General features: G+C 37.3%; 1 protein-coding gene across 1 annotated transcript in view; it reads right to left on the bottom strand.

The window, feature by feature from the left end:
• Nucleotides 1-22,534, bottom strand: part of HDAC9 (histone deacetylase 9) — a 586,393-nt gene that overhangs the window by 289,282 nt on the left and 274,577 nt on the right. Inside the window, exons 15-16 of the mRNA XM_060157126.1 lie at nucleotides 18,129-18,249; nucleotides 13,157-13,206 (exon numbers count right to left, since the gene is read on the bottom strand). Of these exons, the coding sequence (XP_060013109.1) occupies nucleotides 13,157-13,206; nucleotides 18,129-18,249 (171 nt within the window). The remainder of the gene's footprint in view (nucleotides 1-13,156; nucleotides 13,207-18,128; nucleotides 18,250-22,534) is intronic.

The following is a 22,534-nucleotide window of genomic DNA, read 5'->3' as shown; positions in this document are numbered from 1 at the left end:
TTATGGATTGAATTGTGTCCCCCCTGCCCCACCCCCAATTCAAATGTTGAAGCTCAATTGTGACTATATTTGTAGACAGGGCCTTTACAAAGGTAATTTATGTTAAATGAGGTCACCAGGGTAGGTTCTTAATCCAATAGGACTGGTGTCCTTATAAGAAGAGGAAGAGACACAAGGGATGTGTACACACGGAGAAAAGGCCCCGTGAGGACACAAGAGAGAAGGCAGCCACCTGCAAGCCAAGGAGAGAGGCGTCAGGAGAAACCAATCCTTCCAGCACCTTGAACTTAGAGTTCTAGTTTCCAGAACTGTGATAAAATAAATTTCTGTTGCTTGAGCCACCCGGTCTGTGGTATTTTTTTATGGCAGCCCCAGTGGACTGACACAGATATGAACTTTAAAAGATATTCTTTAGAAAACCAAAATTCAAAAGGAGTCATGTACCACAATGTTCTTGCAGCTCTATTTACAATAGCCAGGACATGGAAGCAACCTAAGTGTCCATCGACAGATGAATGGATAAAGATATGGCACATATATACAACGGAATATTACTCAGCCATAAAAAGAAACGAAATTGAGTTATTTGTAGTGAGGTGGATGGACCTAGAGTCTGTCATACAGAGTGAAGTAAGTCAGAAAGACAAAAACAAATACCATATGTTAACACATATATAAGAATCTACAAAAAAAATATGGTCGTGAAGAACCTAGGGGCAAGACGGAAATAAAGATGCAGACCTACTAGAGGATGGACTTGAGGACACGGGGAGGGGGAAGGGTAAGCTGGGACAAAGTGAGAGACTGGCACGGACATATATACACTACCAAAGGTAAAATAGATAGCTAGTGGGAAGCAGCCGCATAGCACAGGGAGATCAGCTCAGTGCTTTGTGACCACCTAGAGGGGTGGGATAGGGAGGGTGGGAGGGAGACACAAGAGGGAGGAGATATGGGGATATATGTATATGTATAACTGATTCACTTTGTTATAAAGCAGAAACTAACACACCATTGTAAAGCAATTATACTCCAATAAAACTGTTTAAAAAATAAGAGAGATTCTTTATTGTTTGTTCTGTAGATCTCTTCTTAACGATATACCATGAAAGCTAGTTTTAAGTGCCGTGAGTGCAGGGCTACGGGTGTCTGTATCTTCAGGGTCTGACACATAATAGATGATTAGTAAATTTTTGTAAAGGGAATAAATTAATGAATGAAAACAAATTCATTCCATAGTGATATATTTCTTGACAGTGTTCTCCTGTGGCTAAATAAAGATAAAACGTGACATAAAAATCCCTCTTCCATTTAGCTCTTGTATTACATACACAACTGAGTGAAGAACCATTCTGTTTTCCTCAGTCAGTGTCACACCTAGACCTGAATCTTTCATTTGCCAGAATCAGGTGCCTCCTTTCCCTGGCATGGCATCCAGCATCACCTGGAGTTTCCTCTAGCACCCTGGACCTCTGCCGTCATGGTTCACCCCTGCCCCTCACAGAAACTTCCTTGCCCTGTAACTATTTGCCCAAAGGAGACAGACTGCTCATCTAAGTCTTAGTCAACCAGATCCCCAAGCATGTCACATTTGTCCCTAAGGAGAAAGATGAAGCACATTTCATTAATCACCTCTACTTAAAAGAAGTAAAGAAACTGAAGCACAGAAAAATTAAATGATTTGTCCATTCACGGTCATATAGGATCTTGTCACTCAAACTGTGGTCCATGGGTCAGCAGCTTTGACATCACATGGGTGTTTGTTAAAAATGCAGAACCTCAGGCCCCATCCAGTACTGTTGAATCAGATTCTACACTTCACAGTCAGAGAAACACTTTTCAAGTTTTGACAGTGTGGAGATTTGAATCCAAATGTTCCAATTCCTAAATCAAGGTTCTTTGTCCATGTGCTTCATCATAGGGGCTTCTAAAAACAATGGCCTCCCCCTCCTTATTAGTCTCCTTACAGTGCCAGGATTCTAATGGTAGGACATCAGTTGGGTAGGTGCATCCTATGAGACCCCAGGGTTTCAGAGCTTTGAAGCTTTTAAATCACACCCTTGAGACAGCAGCCTATTTATTCTCTGCAAAAGGAGAAAAAATTCGGGCCACGCGTCAAAGTGGGGAAGTGGCCATTCTATAGACACAGCTGTCACTGATAACTTACATCATTACATTTGATCTTCACAATAACACAATGAGAGAGGCTTCATTATCCCTATTATACAGATGAAGAAACTGAGACTCACATGACTGAAATAATTATTAACAGAGACTTTGCATCGCTGGTTTCTCTGACTCCAGGGCTGGGCAGAAGGACATATCCCCTAAAATCATAAAACCTCTCAGGGATAGTTCTGCAGTCATCTAGGTAGCAACACTTCAGAACCTCTTCAGAGGCCACTATAACTCTGGGTTATCATCACTTTTCTCCTCCGTAGTATAATGATGAGAGACCTACTTCTGGGCTGAGGAGCTATGGTATTCTTTATTGGATTCTTCTTCATTTGGCTCTGCAGCCTGTAACAATGGGTGTTCTCCCCTCTCCCATGTGATACAACATGCCAGCTCTTCGAATGTATGTATTCATTTCATGTTAGATGTTCTGCTGAAACCCTGAGACCTTTGAAATGGAGCTGGGATGGATTTATGATGACAATGGGTGGGTGAAACCACATGCTTTCTCTCTTTTGTTCAACACTGAGAGGAACACATGAATGACAGCCCGTTCCCTTGGGATCACTTGTAGGTTATAATGCCCACACCTTAGCTTCTTTAGTCATGGTGAGATGAAAAAGAAACAGAGCAACTACAGGGAGGACCTTCAGATTCCAAGGAAAACCATGGATATGATGAATGAACACTGTGACCAACATTCCATATGGAAAGAAGGCGTGAACTATTAATGCAGCAGCTGGAGGAGACAAGGGGCAGGCCATGTACATTAATGCTCTACTACAAACCCCCTCCCAGTATGATCGACTGCTTTCTGGCAGCTCTACTGACCTTACATGTGCAATTTTTAGTCACTCTTCATCTTCAGAAAAATATCCCTTTGCTATTTGCGTGCCAAAAACAAGAATAATTGAAGTAACATGTTTGTTGTGGCAAAGTGCTACATCTTGAGACTCAGGATCTTTAGTTAAGATACTGGTGGACTAAAGGATTTGACAAATAATATATGGATTCCTGTGGGTTATGTGGTCAGTGAAGGAACGTGAGAGTTCCCATTGTTGCTATTCACAATTTCAGTGACCTGCTCATCAGTCCTACCAAGACTGAGTTAGAGCTACAGCCAAGTAATATCATGTTAGTATTTTCCTACTGCTTCTTTATTTAATCTGATGCACATACTGTGTAAAGGGTATTTCATAATAAGCTGATCTTTTTATTCACTAAACAATGCATGTTAGAGCCCCATTCCTACCAAAAGCAACTTAATAAAATTACCTCTGACTCAGTCGGTGTGTGAAATGAGATTCTCTCTAACCCACTCCACAGTGGTTTCCTCCAAGGCCAGAGATTCTTCAGTGGTCCAGTTAGAGTTGAAATGCTGTATACAGCTACATAATTTTTTACCTCAAATTAATGATGTCTGAGTTCATGGACTTAATACTTTATAGGAATTTCAATTAAAAAGAGAATGTTTCTTGGCAAAAGGAACAATTTTGCTTTTCTTACGGTTAGGGTTATTCTCATTTGGGAAAGGAGTGCTGACAATCATGTGAGGTTGAAATTATGGTGAGTTGTGTGTGCACAGAACTGTGGTTAAGAGCTTGGGAATCAGGAGACTTCTATCATACTTCACCACCTACTAACTATGAGACTTGAACAAGTTACTCTCCTCTCTGAGCCTCAGTTTCCTTTTCTGTAGACTACAAAGCCTCAGTTACACAGTTAGTACTAAGGCTCCTGGGACTGAAAGATTACACTTCGGAATGGTATAGAATCACTTTGAGAAGTCTTTAAAGATTGTTATAAAGGATAACAATGTATCCACAGTACACATTAGAGACCATACAAATCATATTATTTAGAATATGATAAAAGCATAAATAAACCAAATGGTTTGGGATGCATATCATTCTCAAATGTATTAGCCCTTCAATAGTCTTATTAGCCTCAATAAAAACAATGAATTAATGTATATGCTTCATTGCTAAAGTGCGTCATCACTCTGTATTTCAAGTCCTTTATTTTACTTATTATTTTATATTTAAAAATAAAACACGACCCAGTGATAATGATGCTGCTGGCCTAGGAGTTGGGAGCTATGGCTTCTACTTGGGGGTTTGGAATGATTCAGTCCTAGGAACTCTGCTGTGAACTGCCTACTATGGCTCAAGCATTCAGTAAACTAATTTATTTTAGTTTTGGATTTTGTAAAAAAAACTATGTGTATTGTTTGAGAATCATAATAGTTATACTTTATTAAACTTTCTGCCAAAATACTTGGCAAAGACAAATCCAGTAATGATATATCAATACTATGTATTAGATATTAGTTACAGGATGAATATATATCTGGACCCGAAACTATCCAGGGTAGAAATGTGACAAGGGGAAAATATAAGTGTAGTTTTTTCACATCAAAATGAAAGTCTGAGGTGAGCCTGGATTTATCTGCATTTCAGGCTGCACAGCACAGAAGCTGTCCCAAAGATTCCTTTTTCCTAGGTAGTCTCATTTCCTTTGTTAACTCTAAATTTTTGTTGGAACTAAGGTTTTATGTTTTCTTGATAATCAGAAGTGACAATCAGTGATGTATATTCAAATTTATTCTAGTATGTTTTAATTTCTGAATTTTTGTTTCATAGAATCATAGATTTCCTGAGGTAGGTAGAAGCCTGAAGTTCATCAAATCCATTTACCTTCAGCAACTGCAGACTCTAAGGTGCAATTTTTCTTGTCAAGAACCATAGGCCAGTAAAGAAAATGAGCAGAGTAAAATGACAGAAAAAGGAATTCCAGAAATGAATATGTTTTCTTCTTCCCTACTACTGACACTACTTTGGTTGACATAGTTGTGTATGTCTTTTTTACAGGTGTTGTAGCCCCAAGTGTAAAAAACACGTGTAAAACTTTGATGATAGCATTTCTAAGCTATCTCATTTTGACAACAGAGGAATTTTAATAGTTTTTTATATTCATTTTTACTTTAAATAAGAAAATGAAAATGAAATTTCAAAATGCATGCTGTTGTCGGGACTTCCCTGGTGGTGCAGTGGATAAGAATCCACCTGCCAATGCAGGGGACACGGGTTCGATCCCTGCTGCAGGAAGATCCCACATGCCGCGGAGCAATCAAGCCCGTGCACCACAACTACTGAGCCTGCGCTCTAGAGCCCACATGCCACGAGTACTGAGCCCGCGTGCCACAACTACTGAGGCCCGCGTGCCTAGAACCCGTGCTCCGCAATAAGAGAAGCCACCGCAATGAGAAGCCCACGCACCGCAACGAAGAGTAGCCCCCACTCTTCGCAACTAGAGAAAGCCCGCGCGCAGCAACGAAGACCCAACGCAGCCAAAAAAAAAAAAAAATTAAATTAAATCTTAAAAAAGAAAAATTAAGAAAAACCCATAAAAAAACCCCAAAATGCATCCTGTTGTGTTTAGCCATAATGTCAAAGCAATCGAAAGAATTTAATCACTGATGGCATGCTACAGTTAAGTGAATTAAGGAGGAAGTTAAGGTTTTCATTTCTAATTTTCCTCTTCCCTGCAATGGACATCATGCATTTAAAGATTCTATAAAATTTTACAGTTCGCAGTAAACACAGAGTAATGTATGTATGTCTATCTCTGTGGGGAATGTTGTCTATTTCCCTGCAACTATCATTGAGTATACACAATTAGCATAATTTATGCAATACTGGAAACTTCCTTTGTTATTTAGAAAGAATTTCCTGGCTTGCATAATATTTTGTACTATATTTTCCAAGTCTGGGGCAACATGATCTTTTTGTGGAATCCACAGCATGAAACAAAATTCTCAAAACAATTTCATTAAGGCCGCTTATCTGTTTTACTTTTTCCAGGTGCCCTGGGGTGTTCCTGCTAGTATCATTTGCATCAAGTTTAAAACTAATGAAAATCCAAATACAATTAGAAAGGGAGATGAGGAAAAGAGAGATTCCAAATCAGGGTGGATCCTCTTATTGTGCTGGAGGGAAGAGGACTGTGATGCATCTTTGATAGCAGCAGTGGAGGAAATGAAACACTGATTGCAAGCCAGGTTTGAGCTGACCATTAATATGAGAGAAATCAACATTATCCTGACTACCGCATGTGAGAAACAGATGCCATTCCCTCCTCTTTCTGCAGATGTAACAAAAGGCATTGTTCTCGCTTGGGATAACTGGGTGGGAATAACACATGATGCATATACTTAAGATAAGAGGAAGGGGTTCCTGAATCATTATCAAAATTTCAGGAATATCCAAATTTTGGCATAAGCATTAGGTTTTGGTTCCGTTTTTATCTGAGGAAAAAAATTTTCTACTAATCGACAACTGCTTAGTCTGTTTGTCAAAAATACGGTGTGTTATGAGAGCCTAAACAGTTAATGCCTGGACGCCTCCCCGCTACTCCACAGTTGTAACCCACCCCGAACACACACACACACACACACACACACACACACACAAGTTCATTCCTAATTGTTCTGGAATATTCAGCTTACAACTGCTGGAGTTAACCTCCACAGCCCTCTTCTTTCTTTTCTGTTCTGGAAGCTCCCTCCTCTGTGCTCCCACAGCATAACGTTTATCAAGATCAGCCCACTGAAAAGGCTAGGAGCAATGGGAAAAGTAGTCTTGTCTCATTAGTCTTTGCCTTCCTGCTCCTTGTCTAATCACTGGCAACGAGCCTTATCTTATTTTTTCCTGCCCTTCACCCCTCTTATGATGGCACATGTTATGCCTCCTAAAATACTGATTTTTTTGTTTCGAAGAAGACCACTGCAAACAGCAGAAAAATGTATTAACCAAACCTTTCTGTTATGTTGAACTTAACCATATGTCCATAGATTTGGTCATAAAATAAATCATTCCTTGATATTATAATACATTATCATTCCTTGATAATATAATATATGATAATATAATACAGAAAGCTGTCTTTGAAAGGCTTGCCACTGGAACTTTTTTTAATTGTCATTGGGGGAATGAATGTGGAGGACCAATGTGCTATATAATAAATGGGAAAATAATATGAAGTTATAAATGTAGTGAAAGAATAGAATTTGCTTCTGAAAATATGTGTGTGTGTATATATATATATTATATTTATATATATGTACATTTCATACATCAGAGGGGAGAGCTTACATTTTTAATTTGACGAAATTCAAGAAAATTTGACACATTTCATCCAAACCTGCCTCCTCTATAGGGAGTATAGTTAGTATATAACTAAAATGTCTCCTGAAAACCTCTGAGCAATTGAAATGAGCCTCAAATTACCTCCACACAATCACCTAATCCTTCTCCCTATTTCCCCCTCCCAAAAAATCACAAAAAAATGACATCCATAAGCCTCACAGGGTGCCAGATCTAGGTATAATCAAAGAGAATATGGACAGAGTAAAAGTTTGTAATAAAAAGCCAGTGTCATGTTCACGGACTGACTGAGCTGCTGCTGGAGAAGGTGCCTTGGTTAAACCTCCCAGAGCCTCATTTTTGGCACATCTTTGACCAGTTAGGCAGGCCCAGATTCTGCCCATGCTCTGCAATTCCTCATTCCTCCCAGGGAATTGTTCTGCCTCTTCCACAGCTCCTCCTCCAATCAAGGGTCTGACACTGCCCATTGACCACGTTTATTTTTCTGCCTTTTGGCACTAGGAGCTTGTCTGTTGTAGGATAAAAGTGGAATTCTCTGCTGTCTGCACGGCTTTCCCCAGGGAACAGAGCATGAAACCCAAACTTATATATAAAATCATATCCTGTTTGCAAACATCATATTCCCTTTGCTTCTCACTAATCTGGTCCTGTAAACCCCAGCACAGCTTGAGAGCCCATTCCTCATCTAAACAAATGCCATAAGCCCCTTTATACTTTTACAACCATGTCAAAAAATAATATTGCCTGCCAATAGTGATGTGATTGGAGTTGCCTCCTCCGAGCCATAAAAGAAGTGCAGAGTCTGTTATCAATTTCTCTAAGTGTATCAGGGGAATTATGGGTCGATTCAGTTCCAAGTTATAAATGACAACTCAAAAGCCGCAGAAGCGTTTGAAGCTGGGAGCTGATGACGACATTATCATAAAAGCCTGCTCGTCCTTGTTTTTGTGGGTTTTTTTGTGGCCTATCAAGTGAAGAGGGAAAAATAAGGCTGAGAAATGACTTCAAGATTTCTTCACACAGCAGCAGGTCAGATGGCCAGGAAAATGATCACTATTTTTAGTGATATACCCTGAGGAGTGAGAACTAAAGTGGTCCGGCACTGGCTTTTGTTTCCAGAGTCCCTTAATTATCTGTTTCACTATATGACTACCAAGGCCCGGGATTTGGTAAAATGCTCTTTTCAGTTGGTGCATTTTCTTGCAGTGCAATCACACAGTAATCAGAAATGAGTCATGCCATAGTAACGAAACAAAATGAGAACCAAACACAAAGGAATTTGGAAACCTTGAGATTGTTGTCCAAAATGCAATTCTGGAGAGCACACTTTAAAGCAACTTATTACCGTTCACCCATTGAGCTACTTGACCAAATTATCACCTGCAATTTTACAGGAAAAGCTAATAAGAGGTAGAGATTTTTTTAAATTTCATCATGTCCCAGGCAGACCCCTCGAAAGCCAATTAATCCATCAGCATTCAGTAGGTATAAATTAAATCCATCTGGTAGGAAGGTATATATTCTAGGCAACTGGGGTTTATCCCAACAACTGGGGAGCATTAAGTGTTTTGGAATTTAAACCAATGGGTTCATCTTAGATAATATGAACCGGAAGAAATGCCTTAAGACAAAAGTGATTTTAGTGGTTTCCAAGCTTGCTGGTGTGCCCCCATGTTGCCAAGCTGGGCCACTCCATGTTCATACTGGGTATCTTTTGTATACGTAATATGTCTTGGACTGTCCTGGAGGTAAAAATTTAGATGGATACAAATCCACAGGACCCAGAGTTTCTCTTAGGACTTATAACAAAACCAAAGATCTTAGGAGTCAAGATGGTTCCTGAATGTCTAAGAACACAATCTGATTCCTAAAAAAACCCCAAAACACTGAATCAAGCTAGTTCTCTAGAGCATCAACAAGCGTAGGTATACACAACACAACACATACACACTCACCTACACCTACATAAACACCACCAGGAGACCTATAGGCCAATGTGAAAAACAGAGGTGCCTCTCTCCAGCCCTTTCCAGTAGTGATGGAGTCAAACTAATCCAGTCTTACTCTACCTGCTTCTGCTTGTGCAAGCCAGATTTATCCACCACCTTTGCTGCCACCATACTGATGAGGTGTTATTCTATGACACCCACTGTGCCAGAAGCAGCAGCCACTATTCATTCCTTGGGTACTTCTAAGAGTTTACTAGAGCAGTTCTTGCTAAAGAATAAGAAGTTTACTTGGTATGTGTTTAGCACAGTTGAGTACATGTATTTTATGTTCAAGGCATAGTGAGTCACAGGCACAGCAGAGGTCAGACTTGGGAAGTGGGTCCTAGCAAACTGTCCTCATTTCAACTCTGGATCATGAATTAAATGTACCTATTAAGTGAGTGGGAGTTTGATGATCACCACTCTTTTCACAGCTTTGATTTCCTCCCCATTACCATCCCCACTAAGCAGTCATTAACTTTGCTTCATTCTTTGCCTCATTTGTAGGTAATCAGCCATTCTCTAAAAATGGCCACTTGGGATGTCAGAAAATAAGTGCAAAAACCAATGAAACCCATTTTAAAAGTCAGTAAATTCTCTGCTTTCTAGAATGACTCTGTAAGCTCCTGGCTTCACTGGAGGTTTGCAAAAAATGAGCATGGATTAATGTGGGATGGTGACTGTCCTGTCCTAGGAGTCAAAAAGCAAAGCTCACTGGTGAGCTGCCATCAAGGGGACCACACTACGTTAGCCACACAGATGCACTGCTAGGCTCCAGGGGCTGCGGCTGGTCTGTTGAAGATGAGAGCGTTGGAAGGACCTAAAATGCTCTTTTGGAACTCCTCCACACGGACGTGCACGTCAACTTCGTACCTTCAGCCTTTCAGCCTTTCCTAAGTAACTTCAGCAAAATAACCTCACTTCTCTGAGCCTTCAGGTTCTCATCGGCAAAATGGTGTTAATAATTACGACTACGTTATAACGTTATTACAAACCTCAGGTGCATGTTGGTAAACTGTAAAGTCCAAATGGATATTGGTTGTAGTTGCCATTTTTATTTCTAGAAGGCAGAGTCACAGGTGAAGGAATAGAAAGATTATCCTTGCAAAATCTAGCATCACTAAAATGACAGAATTAGCTGAAAATGTATGGGATTTCCCTGTATAAAATTTAGTTATAGCGAAGTATCACCTAAAACGTACGTCAGGACTAGTTGTGTTCTTTCCTTCAATATCTAAGAAACTTAACTGACTTAAATTCCTTAGTCCTTGGAAACCTGATCTAGAATTACTCTGTCCTAACATGAGTTAGCACTCAGTTCTACAGGATGATGGCTTGTTACTGGTAAGGGTTAACTTTAAATAGATTGCAGGTTATAGGGTATGTTCTAATCATCCACAAAAATGCAGACATTTTTCTTCATACATTGTTGGATTTGAACAAATTTGTCCTTGAAATATGGTATAAATATCCTGGGTTAAAAAGGCTTTGTTAATTATTGAAGACAAAAATGGCCTCAGGAGGTTCACAAACAAAATGTCCCACAATGCAAAGTGCTTTGTGAAGTTTATGCCATTTTCACCAGGAATATAATGCATATGCATACTCAGTATGACTCTACTGAAAACTGAATTCTGCTATGAAACTACGTTATAAACCCTCTCATATTACCTTTTCTCTAGCAATATAAAAGTCTAGCAAAGTGGCTTCACACAGGAACCTGTATTTAGCAGGGGCCCCAAGTTTGGATTACTTTGGTATTTTTGCCATCTTGAAATTCTTAATAATTTCTGAACAAAGGGATCTCTATTTTCATTTGGCACTGAGCCCTACAAATTATGTAGCCATAATAACCTGAAGTCCAGCATAACTTTTACTGAGGAACAGCCTTAAACACAACTGACCAGATAAATCAAAGGATATATTTTTGGAATTTTATGTTATTTAAAAGCAGTAAACAGAAACAATTCCATTTACCATCACATCAAAAAGAATAAAATACCTAGGAATAAACCTACCTAAGGAAGCAAAAGACCTGTACTCAGAAAACCATGAGTACAAAAGATGCTGATGAAAGAAACTGGAGATGACACAAACTGATGGAGAGATATACCATGTTCTTGGATTGGAAGAATCAATATTGTCAAAATGACTATACTGCCCCAAACAATCTACAGGTTAAATGTAATCCTTATCAAATTATCAATGGCATTTTTCACAGAATTAGAAGAAAAAACTTCACAACTTGTATGGAAACACAAAAGACCATGAATAGCCAAAGCAATCTTGAGAAAGAAAAACAGAGCTGGAGGACTCAGGCTGCCTGACTTCAGATTATACTACAAAGCTACAGTCATCAAAACAGTATGGTACTGGCACAAAAACAAATATAGATCAATGGAACAGGATAGAAAGTCCAGAGATAAACCCACGCACCTGTGGTCACCTAATCTATGACAAAGGAGGCAAGAATATACAATGAAGAAAAGACAGACTCTTCAATAAGTGGTGCTGGGAAAACTGGACAGCTACATGTAAATGAATGAAATTAGAACGCTCCCTAATACCATACACAGCAGTAAACTCAAAGTGGATTAAAGACCTAAATGTAAGACCAGATACTATAAAACTCTTAGAGAAAAACAGGCAGAACACTCTTTCACATAAATAGCAGCAAGATCTTTTTGGATCCACCTCCTAGAGTAATAAAAATACAAACAAAAATAAACAAATGGGACCTAATGAAACTTCAAAGCTTTTGCACAGCAAAGGAAACCATAAACAAAACAAAAAGACAAATGACAGAATGGGAGAAAATATTTGCAAATGAAGCAACCAACAAGGGATTCATCTCCAAAATATACAAACAGCTCATGCAGCTCAATATCAAAAAAATAAACAACCCAATGGAAAAATTGGCAGAATATCTAAATAGACATTTATCCAAAGAAGACATACAGATGGTCAAAAAGCACTCAAAACTACAATGAGGTATCACCTCACACCAGTCAGAATGGCCATGATCAAAAAATCTACAAACAATAAATGCTGGAGAGGGTGTGGAGAAAAGGGAACCCTCCTACACTGTTGGTGGGAATGTAAATCGGTACAACCATTATGGAGAACAGTATGGTGGTTCCTTAAAACACTAAACATATGACTACCATATGATCCAGCAATCCCATCCCTGGGCATTTATCTGGAGAACACCATTATTCGAAAAGATACATGCACCCCAGTGTTCACTGCAGTGTTATTTACAATAGCCAGGACATGGAGGCACCCTAAATGCCCATCGACAGACGAATGGATAAAGAAGGTGTGGTACATATATACAATGGAATATTACTCAGCCATAAAAAAGAATGAAATAATGCCATTTGCAGCAACATGGATGGACCCAGAGATTGTCATACTGAGCGAAGTATGTCAGACAGAGAAAGACCAATACCATATGATATCGCCTGTATGTACAATCTAAAGAAAAAATGGTACAAATGAACTTATTTACAGAACAGAGTCACAGGTGTAGAAAACAAAGTTACGGTTACCAGGGGGAAAAGGGGGTGGGGATAATTTGAGTGACTAGGATTGACATATACACACTACTATATATAAAATAGATAACTAATAAGGACCTACTGTATAGCAGAGGGGACACTACTCAGTACTCTGTAATGACCTACATGGGAAAAGAATCTAAAAACGAGTGGATATATGTATAACTGATTTACTTTACTGTACACATGAAACTAACACAACATTATAAATCAACTATACTCCAATAAAAAATTTTTTTTAAAAAGCAGTAAACAAACTCATACTTACCCCAAGTCCACCACAAGGTAATGAAGAAAAAAACTTTTGAGAAGAGTCACCTACACAGTAAGAAGACATGAAAAAATATATAAATTGGAATATAATTATAGTTTTTAAAATTTTTGGTGTTTATTAACACATAATATGTCACATCGTATTTATCATTTGAGTCAGAAGGAAACTGATCAAATTTTAGATAGTTAAGAACTCAAAGCAAATTAATACATATATTATTACATGTAGAGCCTTTTACTCCACATGAACAAACACATACTTATGAAAGTTGAGTCTCAAGATTTTTTTCAACTGCCCTACAGGATGTTTATCACAATACCTTTTTTGTTTATAACTTATCATAAATAACTCAGCTGTTCATTACGTGTATCCTTCCAGTGTAATGTTTTGAGCCGCAAAGTTTATGAAATACACTGTCATTTTTTACATGCTCCAAATATTAAAGCATTTATTTAAGTATACAGACCTATCTTTAAGTTCTACTTCAGATATAGCTAAGACCAAGTATACTATAAATCTCTCCAACATTCACAATTTTTTAAACAAATAAGTCACAAATCACTATAAATAGGATAACCTTTTGGGGATCTATATAATATACATATAAATGTATCTTTAAAGTAAATGCCAAAATCTTACTTGTGACTATCTTTTGGAATTGAGATTTTATGGAATTTTTAATCATTTTTGTTTACCTGCACTTTGATTTTCTACATTATCTACTACATGTATAGAGAAAACAAAAAATTACTACTCCTAAACCTCCAAGACTAAAATCTGTCTTGCAAAGTAATTAAAGGAACGGCAGTGGGCATTTCTACATCACAGTTAAACAGCTCTGAAGTGACTCATATGGGTCACTCAGGAGATTCGTGGTAGAACCAGGTACAAACCTCCATTTCACTTATCCTAATTCATTTGTTCTATTGATGATCAATGAAATAAATAATGAAAATTGAAAACAGGTTTGTGATGGAATTCACATCATGTCAGTAAAAGTCTAAATAGATTTTACTGTCACAGAAGAAAGTTTATTTTGAAAACAATAAATTGTATGAGTTTTCACATGCAATTGCTAACAGATGGAAAATGATAAAGAAAAATGTAAGTGCAAACGAAAAAATAAGATATCTCGTTATATATAAGGAGCCTCACGAAAAAAAGATGAAAAGTCAACAAAAAAAATAAACAAATCATGAAAAAATATTAAAGCTGGAATACTGACTTCAGTAAAAGATACATAAAAAATTTTATGGGGGCTTCCCTGGTGGCACAGTGGTTGAGAGGCCGCCTGCCGATGCAGGGGACAGGGGTTCGTGCCCTGGTCCGGGAAGATCCCACATGCCGTGGAGCAGCTAGGCCTGTAAGCCATGGCCACTGAGCCTGTGCTCTGCAACGGGAGAGGCCACAACAGTGAGAGGCCTGCGTACCGCAAAAAAAAAAAAATTTATGGATAGCTTGGGGAGGGGTAAAAAGTTTTCTTAAGTTGTTCCTCATAACAAAGATATTTCTGTGTCACTGAATATTTTGCAAGGATGTATTCATATGTCATATGTGAAATTAAAATATATAATAATGTATATTTTAATGTCTGAACTCTTCATTCCATAGTCAGTGAAAAAGGTTAAAGATAATATTACAGTGTACTGAAGTAATTTTTAAAGTAATCTAAAAAATTCTTAAACTCTAAGGGAATACAGAAAATAAATGATTTAATACTTGAGGAGAATCTAGCTTAGTACTGTTTAAATAATATTAAACAACCAAATTAATGGATAATTTAAATTTAGTAGTATGCAAAAAATGTTTATTTCACTGAACTGACTCAATTTATTTTTTAATAATGTTATATTGCCTCACCCATGGACTGAGCTCTGGCTAGCCACAAGATAACGAAAACTGGTAGTAAGAATGACAGGAATATTAATGCTAAGGAAAAACCTCTCGGCAGAAATGACTAAAGAGAATGTTTGAAAAGTGTCACCTTACAGGGTCTAGAGTATTTAAAGAGATAAATGCTGCCCATTTTCAAATCTAATTATTTTATAAGCTATAGATGTCTTTCAACATACGAAGACTGATGGGTCCGGTCATAATGAACTTTTGTTTAAATCCTTTCTCCTAACTCCAGAACATAACTATCAAAAGTAGTAGTATCAATTAAATTCAGAGAATTCATAGAATTGAATAAATTTCAGTTTACTGTGTGTGTGCATCGACAACCCCTCCCTCACCATCTGTGTTGGGAGGGATCAGAGGAAGAAGAGGATGTGTGGGAGAAAAAGAAAGGGATAAAGAGAGAGAAAATATCTTGATGGCTATGAATTTCTATACATTCATACAAGGCAGCTTCAATCTGGTCTTTTAGATACAAAAAACAAGCCACAAGAACTCAAATTTCACAAAGAACAAAAAATTATGAAAAATTAAACTTTTAAAAGAATGGGATTTTTAACTGAGACCCTGAATTGAGGAAAATTGGCCAAGTTTCTGGATTCATGAGAGAAACTGATACAGTTCAGAAGCATCATCAAAGAGGAATTTAGTGCTCGATATCAAGACCTAGCAATGCAACATCCTTGGTTACCTTTACTCCTGTAGCTTGCACTCAAGGCTGACATCGTTGCACTGATCCCTGAGAGGTGCCTATGGAACTCCACATGTGTATCTAAAGTTGATTCTAAAATCATCAATTGTATGAATTTTATCTCACATTAAATATTCAGAACTAATGAGATAAATGGCCATTTGGATCAAAACTGTAAAAATTAAATAATTGGTACTTGGTGTTTTCATTGCATACATACTTGAAAAGGACTTCTGTCCAAGTTCTAAATTATGTATTAGAATTCATTTCTAAATCATCAAATCTTTAAATGATATGTGTGTTTTGAGAAAATCTGTTTTTCTCAAAAGTGTCAAATTTCATTTAAAAAAAAGTGGTATTGCCATGTTTCATAAGTATGACAGTTCAAAGTTGCCGGAGTTTAAATTTCATTTCTTTTACAAATATGTCCTTTCTCTTAAAATGTGGAATAATGGTGGTCTTGGAACATCTAAACACCTATGTGTAAATTTATCCTAACTAAATCCAAAGTACCTAGTCCTATGCTTAGGTTGAATAATAATTTGAGAGCTAGTTAAAAAATATAGAAAAGAAAAGAAATAGGGAAGGTTTTCTACTTGTTTTCTCTTAACTAAATTAACAATAATCAAAATGGACATAGCTTCCAATCTTTAAAATGCATCAGTATTTCGACCACAGAAGACCATGAAAGTTATTGTTTGGTTTACTTCATCATTTTGGTAAACTGGGTGGGATTATTAATTCATGTTAAAATAAGGACATTTATGACAGTATCCACAGCAAAAGAAGTACTTTATGTAAAAATCTGCATGTGCAGAGATGGATTCCTTCAACAGAAAGAAGAAAAAAACACACAGATTATATATGTTTAGATTGACTCACTGTCCTTTATGTTACTATATAACTTTAATTCTTTTTTTAAAGAAATTTGAATATTTATTTTATTATTTTTTTAATCAATTTATTTTATTTATTTATTGGCTGCATTGTGTCTTTGTTGCTGCGTGCGTGCTTTCTCTAGTTGTGGCGAGCAGGGGCTACTCTTCATTGCAGTGTGTGGGCTTCTCAGTGTGGTGGCTTCTCTTGTTGCAGAGCACAGGCTCTAGAGCACAGGCTCAGTAACTGTGGCGCACGGGCTTAGTTGCTCCGTGGCATGTGGGATCTTCCCAGACCAGGGCTTGAACCCGTGTCCCCTGCATTGGCAAGCGGATTTTTAACCACTGCGTCACCAGGGAAGTCCATATATGACTTTAATTCTACTATACAAATTGATTTTCATCATCAAATTTTCATAATACACTTTCTAAAAATTGAGTAATTTTTCTGTGTTCCCTTTTCTGTCAATTTCTCCCTACCTTGCATGCATGTACATGCACACACACACTCAACCATATACCTTTATTTCATAAATTTAGGGATGCCTGTCACTTGTTTTAAAAGGGCAGATTTTTAGCGTTATAATTGGTAACTGTTAATTTCCCCTTATAATTGCTTTCCAAGATGCCTGCCTACTACATGTCATACACTTGCTTTTGAATTGTTTAGGACCAGTTAACATAAAATCATTTTGAAATAATACTGAATTGCGTGAAAGAGTCCAATAATTTGGAACTGACACAATAGGTTTATTTGAAAGAAAGGGGCAAGAAAAAGTCCTCAAATGCCTTTTTTAGTTAAAAAACTTAAAACATGATCTTTCTGTCATACATTGCCATGTCATGTATTGTTATTGCATTGTAAAAGATTATGAATAAACGTAATTAATAGATTGTTTCCGTTAAAATACGGTTTTGTCATGAACTTTCTTCAAAATCTGTTGTTTCTATCGCTCATATAAAGTCTATATAAAGCTGTGAAACATAAATTTGATTTTAAACTCTGATAATATTAAGATTTAAAATGCAATCTTACTATAAAATACAGTGTTCTAGGTGTAGCAGTAAGGAGTTTTCACTTAAAATAAGTTGTATTATACCCTTTGTCTGTTAAGGTCATAGAAAAAAGAACTGAAAGACACAAAATAAATGTGAAAGGTGAAGATAAATTTGCATAAAGAACACAAAAACTATTTTTTTTAGTCTAAAAATGTAAGCCAGCAAACTCCACAGTGCATTTATTCCTGTCAGCTAAAACACAGTGAACAAATGCTATTCAAATAAAAGTAAACATCATGAAACTTGCAGTGTCATTTTTTCTAATGCGGGATTTTCTTCATCTACATTGACTTCTATTGTAAACGACTCATTCCACAGAGCAGTGCTGTTGGAAAAGCTGATTTTTTTGTCTCACTGCTTGCCAAGTATTTTGAACTGACAGCAGCGCTGACTAATGACAGTGCTGGAATGTGCTGTTCTCAGTAGAATGGAGGCCCATACAGACCTAGTAGTGTCCTGGGGTCCAGCTTCTGTCCATCCAGGGGGTTGGTGCCATACAACAGCGAGTGATGTTCAGAATGAACAAGCTGTATTTCCTCCAGGCTGGCTTTTCGACCTTGAATTCGCTGAAAGAAAACAGCAGAGACCTACAGTACTTCACTGACAACATTTAGGAGAAAATAAGACCCCAAGTCACATTTAAGATGATTAATAATGGTCGGAGTTTCATCATGTAGGAGTGTGACACGGATGTGCATTAACGAGGTACCATAATAATACTTGAAAAATAAGTGTATGCAAGGTTCAGATCCAATGGATTGCTTATGCCTAAGTGGGCAATTGACATTAAGCATATTCTTCTTTGGCATAAAAAAAAAATCTATAAAAAAGATTGGGATTGACACATATATACTATTGATACTATGTATAAAATAGATAACTAATGAGAACATACTGTGTAGCACAGGGAACTCTACTTAATGCACTGTGGTGACCTGAATGGGAAGGAAGTCCAAAAGGGAGGGGATATATGTATATGTATGGCTGATTCATTTTGCTGACAGTAGAAACGAACACATTGTAAAGCACCTATACTCCAGTAAAAATTAATTTATTAAAAAAAAGAAGATAACATCTACCTTATAGTATTACTGTGAGGAGCAAATGAAATAAAATAATTATGTAAAGCATCAAACAAAAAAGTTAATAATAATTAAAAATTAATAATAATTAATAGTTAACTCCTTTGTAAAAGTACCAACTTAAAAACAAACAGGAGCTATTGCTTAGCTAACAAGTAAATTCAACTCTTACTTTACACACTCACCCAAAGAACTTGTTGAAACAAATTCCTTATTGTTTCTTAAAGGACATAAGTAAATACCAATACATTTTAATGTATTTGATTATTACCCATATGCTGATCACTTCATGTGTGTGCACCTCACAACAGTGTTCGTCTAGACAAATGCCACTCAAAATATGTAACACTGGGATCAGTAACAGTTCAGGAAGTGTTTATGAATGGTCTGTGATGAGGTCTGCATAAAGCTGAGAATAAATATTTAGAAACTTTTATAGTAATCTGACAGAGTATTTTTATGTCTGCTGAATCAAATATAATCTTGTATGTCTTCAATTTTTATTTCACTATTGTAGTATCTCATTTTTAATGTATTTTATATAAGCATTAGTTTGTGACAGAATGGAAATTAAACAAAAACAATAACTGCTGTTTAATCAGAGACAGTCTGAGACACTCTATAGACTCAGTCAATATTTTTACACCCATGCTAGGCAGAAACGTTCACTTCAGCTAACAAAGAATGGTCCTTCAACACAGACAAAACTGTACATAAATTAAATCTCAGTCAGTCAATGGACAAAGTGTTCTTCCTGGTCACATTTCTCAGCTGGCGCATCTCTGAGCCCAATAAACGTGCTGGTGTATGAAGTTAATTAGCCTTATTTTAAAAATTGCTGTGCTTTCCTAAAATTACCCGAACCGTGTTAACATTTTACTTAAAATATCTATCAAAACAAGACACTTGTAAAGTAATATATTAGCAGAGAACTACAGTAAAATTCAGAGAGAATCTGTTCAGGGAATCCTGTCCTTTCATGTTCCTGACCATGAATCACCGGTTGACGTGGAAACATAAGGTGACAAGGACACCTCTCAGGACCAAGACAATTCCTTGCTCAGTCCCCCTAGTTTGAGGTGGTGTGGCTGCTGCCGTGTGGCCCCCTGAGGGGCAGGCAGGGAGAACCTCGACACACTGACACTTCCTAGAGCTTTACTGCGTAGAGGTGCTTGTCACGGAAAATAAATCATCATGTCACAGTGAGAAAGGAATGGTGAGGGACCCAAGGGGTAAGAAGAAGGTAACAGGAGTGATGTAAAACAGAAACTTCTTGACACTGTGCCATTATGTGCTGAATAAACAAATGCTTATGGAATTTCTTTGTGATGGCACTGAAGTTCCCTGTGTTTGACACCCCATTGACATTTCCAGAAAAATAAAAATACGCTTTAGAGAAATTATTCCCAGGTAGGCGCTGAATGTTAAAATTAAACCAGGTAGGTAATGCTGAAGACTAGGGCAAATTTATGATGGCCATCTGGTCAACCATTGCTCTGATCAATAAACAAACATGTTATTGACCTAGATGGCTTGCTGGTAAACATTAGATTTGGAGACATTTATGGAAGATCAGAACAACCAAAGAAGCAGAATGACAAGTAATGAGAAAGAGAAAGTGCTAAGTCACTATTAAAGGGAAACATTTTAACTGGGAGATTTCAGCTGGAGGAAAATCCCCCAAGATAAGTAGTAGTAACTCCATGGTCTGAGTCATCTAATGTTAGAATGAGCAGCACACTGGAAACCAGACTGCGGCAGCCGGTCCTGGTCTGGCAGAATAGTGAACACCATGAAATAACAGGGCTTCCAGCTCTCACTTCTATGAGTCTATGAAATCCATAGCCACTACCATCTTATACGCTGATACAGTGAAACATCTTTATCTTAAACAATGCCAGCTCTGTAGCTAACTATTAGACCCATGTTTGGACTACTATCATGAAGCGCCATCATTTTTTCCCTTTCTCCTTTTCTATAAAGATATTTTTCAGTTCTACATTGAATTTTTGCCTCTGGTGTAACATTAAATACCATTAGTAATAAATATATCTTTATGTTTTCACAAACTACTCATATATATTTACATAGCATACATTCCATGCTTGTCCTAAGTCCTTTCTCATTCTCCCACAATCCCACTAGTATTCAGGCTGAATGTTCAATCACACATTTGAAAAATAATCTGCTAGCAAGATTCAATTATTGACAGTAGCTCAAGAACTGATAAATCTTAAGAGAACACCTGCTGAATCTCAGTCATTCCCTTGTGTAATACCAGTTAACTAACACTAAGGATAGAGCATCTGGCCCAGCCTATTTAGCTTTCACTTCTTCTAAGAGTATTACTTTTTAGTATACTCAAGATCTCCCCTTCACTACTAAAATGTAACAAAGTATACAAGTATTTCCTTTGATTTCTTCACCTCCCCCCACCACACTTCTTTTTGATTCCCAGGAAGCATTTTACAATGACTCTTTTTATTATTATAGAAAATGTTTCTTTAAAAAATATTTACGCTAAATATAAGCACTAATTCTTGACGATCACTTTCTGCGTTTAAGGCCGCTGGAGAACAAGACCCACAAACAGGGTGTACATGTTTCTACAGAAAGAGGGCAGTGAAAACCAGTTCAATATGAAAACATGTTTCTACCTGGAGAAAGGATCTGGAGAAAGCATGCTCTGAGATTTATACCTCCAAGAGGCACTGCTGTGGGAACTCCGTGGATGTCTAACTAAAAATTCTGAAACAGCACCAGCTCTCCTTTCTTATTAGTTCGTTTTGCCTCACTATTATCAGATGTCTTAAATTTGTCACATTCTACTTCTCCTCTCAAATTGAGGTCTCCAACAGTTTTCATTTTCTGGTATCATCATCAGTAATTTATTAAGTTATGTGTTTATGCTTAAATATAGATAGTTCCGTTTAATCCCTTCCCATATTTTCTATTTCCTGTGTACCCTTTATTCCTTCAATTTTGTCTCATGATGCGCTTTTGAGCCAAAGGTCAAGAGCGCAATGAGTCAGAAAATAGGATAAAGTGCTCTGATAACTGTAATTTAGGGAGATACTGATTTCCGTTCTCAGAGATATTTAGCCTGCAGGATGCCTAGCTAAAGTCATCTATGAGTTTGACCAAAAGAATTTTTGAGAATTCTGAGTATATTCGGACACTCAATGCCTATAAAGGATGGCATGGGTCTCCACCTGGGTATTTCTCACTTGAGATGCAAATATAGGTCTTAAGTAACTTGCCAATATAAGTCTAAGAAAGAAACTTTATAGCTCTTCCTTCAATTTCTTAGTAAAGAAACGCTGTCATGTAGGAGGTATTCATTATTCTATTTCCATTCTCTGTGACTTGCACTCAAGTAGTTTCTTCCTTGAAAGCAGGAAAGGAACTCACGCGCCCTGAGCGCCTACCCTGTGCTAAGCACCCGAGGAATATGATCTTATTTATTAGATCAGAGCCCCAAACAGTATACATTCACGTTTGAAGTTTGCTAAAGTTGTTCAAAATGACCATATCATTGAGTATCACAACACACCGTGGTTTTTTCCTAAAGAAGTAGTCTTTCTGAATTAAAGCCTGTTAATGCAACCTGATTATAGAAGGAATGTTCTGAACATGATCTACAAAGTCATACTGTGACAGGATAAAATGCAGCCTACCCACACACAGAGCACACACACGGTATAGATTCATATTTTTTTCTGCCAAGGAGCAGGGAAAAAAGGAAATAGTTCTATTCCTTCCCCTCCTC

This window comes from Lagenorhynchus albirostris, chromosome 8 (assembly GCF_949774975.1).
Source record: "Lagenorhynchus albirostris chromosome 8, mLagAlb1.1, whole genome shotgun sequence".
Classification (NCBI taxonomy): domain Eukaryota; kingdom Metazoa; phylum Chordata; class Mammalia; order Artiodactyla; family Delphinidae; genus Lagenorhynchus; species Lagenorhynchus albirostris.
Note: the sequence above shows the minus strand (reverse complement) of the source record. Positions and strands in the feature narration are given on the sequence as shown.